This window comes from Protobothrops mucrosquamatus, unplaced genomic scaffold (genome assembly GCF_001527695.2).
Source record: "Protobothrops mucrosquamatus isolate PMUCROS unplaced genomic scaffold, P.Mucros_1.0 scaffold7, whole genome shotgun sequence".
In the NCBI taxonomy this organism is placed as follows: domain Eukaryota; kingdom Metazoa; phylum Chordata; class Lepidosauria; order Squamata; family Viperidae; genus Protobothrops; species Protobothrops mucrosquamatus.
In genome coordinates, this window is record NW_015386394.1 from 1273272 (window position 1) to 1277026 (window position 3755).

General features: G+C 40.0%; 1 protein-coding gene across 1 annotated transcript; it reads left to right on the forward strand.

The window, feature by feature from the left end:
- Positions 1–212: 212 nt before the first annotated feature.
- Positions 213–1176, forward strand: LOC107282391 (zinc finger protein 436-like). The gene has a single exon (XM_015810164.1). The coding sequence runs from the start codon at positions 274–276 to the stop codon at positions 919–921; it is 648 nt and encodes a 215-aa protein (XP_015665650.1). The 5' UTR covers positions 213–273; the 3' UTR covers positions 922–1176.
- Positions 1177–3755: the final 2579 nt, after the last annotated feature.

A 3755-nucleotide genomic window follows, 5' to 3' on the forward strand; every position in this document is an offset into this window, starting at 1 on the left:
GAGCTTGTGTTTTCTTTCTTTTTTCTTTTTGAAATTCTGTTTTTCTCCCCAGCAGGTTCTGAAGGCAAAGTTATATCCCAGGATCTCAGAGATGTTTATCAAGCTTTAGAAGAAAGACAAAAGCCAGAAAATCATAACCGATAACTTAGTTCAGGGTTGAAGGAGTCTTTTGAGGTAGAGCACTTTAGCCTCGTGTCAGAGGAGCTAGCCTGAAGAGTGTCAAGACAGGGTCTTCTTTTTCCTACCACCACCACTCTCGCAAGACTGGCAACCATGGGGGAAAAGTCCCACACTTGCCCATACTGTGGGAAAGGTTTCCGGCGAAACTCACACCTTACTAGGCATTTAGCTACCCACTCTGGTCTGCAGCGCCCTTTAGGTGGGAAGCGCCTGGGACAGCAAGTGCCAGAGGAAGACCGTCCCTTCAGCTGCAGCTACTGTGGGAAGACTTTTGCCCGCAGTGCCCACCTGGCCCGCCATCAGGAGACCCATTCCGGGGAGCGACCCTACAAGTGCACCTACTGTGGCAAAGCCTTTGGGCGCAATTCCCACCTGACCCGCCACCACAGCACTCACACTGGAGAGCGTCCCTATGAATGTGGTGTTTGCGGCAAAGCTTTCACCCGCAGTGCTCATGTTACTCGCCACCAAGGAACTCACACCGGAGAACGTCCTTTCCGTTGCACACGTTGTGGCAAGTGCTTCACCCGCAGTGCCCATCTCCAGCGCCATCAGGGCATCCATAGTGGGGACAAGCCCTTCTCTTGCAGAGACTGTGGAAAGGGGTTCACCCGTTATGCACACCTTGAGCGTCACCGTGCTACACATTCAGGAGAGAAACCCTTCAAATGCGCCAGCTGTGGCAAAGGGTTTGGGGCTGCCTCTCACCTTGTAAGACATCAGAAAACTCATAAAGTTTAATGGCTGGTTTTGCACCTGCTATCATCCAAACAAGTATGAAAATTGGCCAGTATGAAGTACTTGGACTAATCCTTTGACTTTATATCTGTTTTGTCCATCTAAAATCTATTTTTAGAGGGAACTGAGTTCAACCCATTCAACAATATTTACACTTGATCTGCAGACAAATTGAGGCACTTTGAGCTTTTGCCGCTTCAGTTCAGCAGCACCCATAGCAAAAACAATTTTAGATAGTAAAACAGCAAACTATTCTAATTTTTTTCCTTTGGGAAAAAGAAATCTCAGACCTTTTCTGGTAAGAAAGATTCCCGGCTTATGCATTTATCATACCTCCCTAGAAAGTATTTCAAAATCCCCTTCCTTGTCCTACAGCATCATCTACATTGTGCAGTTATAATATAAATGTGACAATCTGAATCAACAGAAGCATCTTTTTGGAAATTCCCTTGGAATGTACTTGGAAAAATTCTTTCATCAGCTTTGGATTTTGAACCTGTGGCCTGATCATATTGTTAGAACTACGTGCCATGCTCACCTAAGAGACTAGCATTGGAATAAGGAGTTGTTGTGCCTGCATCTTGAGCTCCTCAGTAGCCTTAGCAGCAGAAAAAAATCTTACTGCATCTGAGGCCAATTCTTAAGATTTGTCTCTCTCTTCCATGCCTCTCAAAACTTTGAGGCTTGATTTGCAATCGTCTAACTACAAGTGGTGCCTGCAACACCATACTGCAGCATAGTTTATTCCTAGACCATGTAACCATATCATCTTTCAGAGATAACTCAAGTTATTTTTCCTTTCCTTTGAACTGTTTCCTTTAATAGCATGTTGGAGCACCTATGCATGCTCTGACATTGATTTTCTTTTTAATTTTATTTTTTTGAAGGGAGGAAGTTACTGCTTTTGGATTTTATTCCTAATTATTTTTCTCTGTTTTTGCAAATTTTGGTATTGTCACATGCTGATAATTTTCCACTTATTTCTCTTAGCCCCATTTGGGTTGCATAGCCATCATAAATGTGCATGTATTTACCAGCAATATTGATAGTTATTCATGTCCAGTACTAGAAATTTTTTTTATGGGAGAAGTAAGGAATATACCAAGACTTTTATCAAGTGACTTGCAATGTGAAACTGCAAATATTTCAAGTCTTTTCCATTGGAGTATACGAGTTCTTACATCTTACTTGTCTTACATCTCCCAATCCTCCAGTTTTAGTGAATCTGAATTATTTTTTTCTTTTTTATAAATAATAATAGCTAACAGTTACACTGATAAATTTTCTTGCCTAAGAGTGTTCTAGTGTAGGTAAATTAGACTCAAATTCAACAAATCACATTGTTGAAAAACTTTTGATTTTTTGTTTATTTAAACTTTCACATTTTTTAATGGAAAAGGAAGATTTTAAATAATTGCTGTCTCAACAAAAGGAGAACTGTAGAAGAAATATGGAGGCAGCTGGAACCTTTAGCAGAAATTTAAATGAATGTCCTGCTGTTCTGAAGTGCTTCAGAAGACTAGAAGAGGCAGCAGGTAGTTTTTTAGCTGGAATTCCAGATAAACTATGGCTACCCAAACTTTCTGCTTTGATCCTTTTGGGGAAACTTGCTAAGTTATCACAGCAATTTATTGTCGCTGTTGTGATTCTTATCTGCCTCCTAATCTGTGATTCTTTGAGGATGTGGGATTCCCAGAATGTTTAAAAGCTCTAATCATGCAAGAACCTGATGATTTTCTTACATCAAGGATGGCTACAGAGTGCTCACGGTCCCAATGATTGAGTTATATATGACATTTGGACATGGAAACAGCTATAGGCAACTAGGCTCTGTTGTATGGTCTGGTAATAACTTGGGTTGTGTGGAACCAGAGAAGCTCAGCAGAAAGACTGCAGTTGTGCAGCAAAATTGTCAAAAAGGATTTTCAAAAAGAAGTGGACAAATAATAGATGGGAATAATTGGAAATAAGAACTAATCACAACTTGCAAAATATAAATGATTTTACTTGATTGCCAAATAAGCAGGGCTTTTAGCCTAAGTGAACTGTATCTGAACGAGCCTTATACAAGATATGGTCAGCTACTCTGAATTCATTCTGTTTAGCAGATGGAGGAACCATTTCCTGTATATTCCAGCATTTCTTTGATGATTATCTTGATCCAGCATTAAAAAAAAACAGTTTTTGGAAAGAATATCAAGAATTAACTTTGCTATTCCTCTATGCTCTTGCAAATCTCTTATTTTCATCTATATACACTGCCTGTGATACACCAGCTCTTTATACCAGAATATGAAGAGCAAGTGGCAGTACATTTTCTTTGGCTTTCTGTGATTTGAAAGCTGCATTAAGTTGGACATTTGTTTTTCTTTCTCTCAAGTTGATAGAACGCTGTAGAAATGCTGAATCCACAAACACTACTTTATTTGCATAGTATTCTGTGTTGTAAAAATGTGTGATCCTTGGCTGCTTTTTAGCATTCTAGGAGGCAGCGGTTGCTGAACTGTTCTTGAGATATTCTCCCTTACCCTAACCTAAAACATGGAAGGACTTTCTCTTGCATTTGGGGGGAATACCCCAAAAGTGCATTTTCAAGAGGCAACTGGACTTTCTGGGGGGGTGGGGGTGTTTCCGCTTCTCATCCAAAAAGCTTCTTCAATTTTGAGCGGAATAGTTTTTTCTGCTAAAGTTGAGGCTGGTCAGTTTGAAGAATATAAGTCAAGAATTTCCAGTCTTGCTTTAGTAAATGACCATATGTTTTTCCAATTGGGATTCAAATTATTTTTTTGATAGCGCCTATTAAACTACTGTAATATGCCTGGATTCACATATTGCAG

Bases quoted from the DNA above. Each gene is read 5' to 3' on its own strand.
- LOC107282391 (XM_015810164.1), top strand. From the start codon at position 274: ATGGGGGAAAAGTCCCACACTTGCCCATACTGTGGGAAAGGTTTCCGG.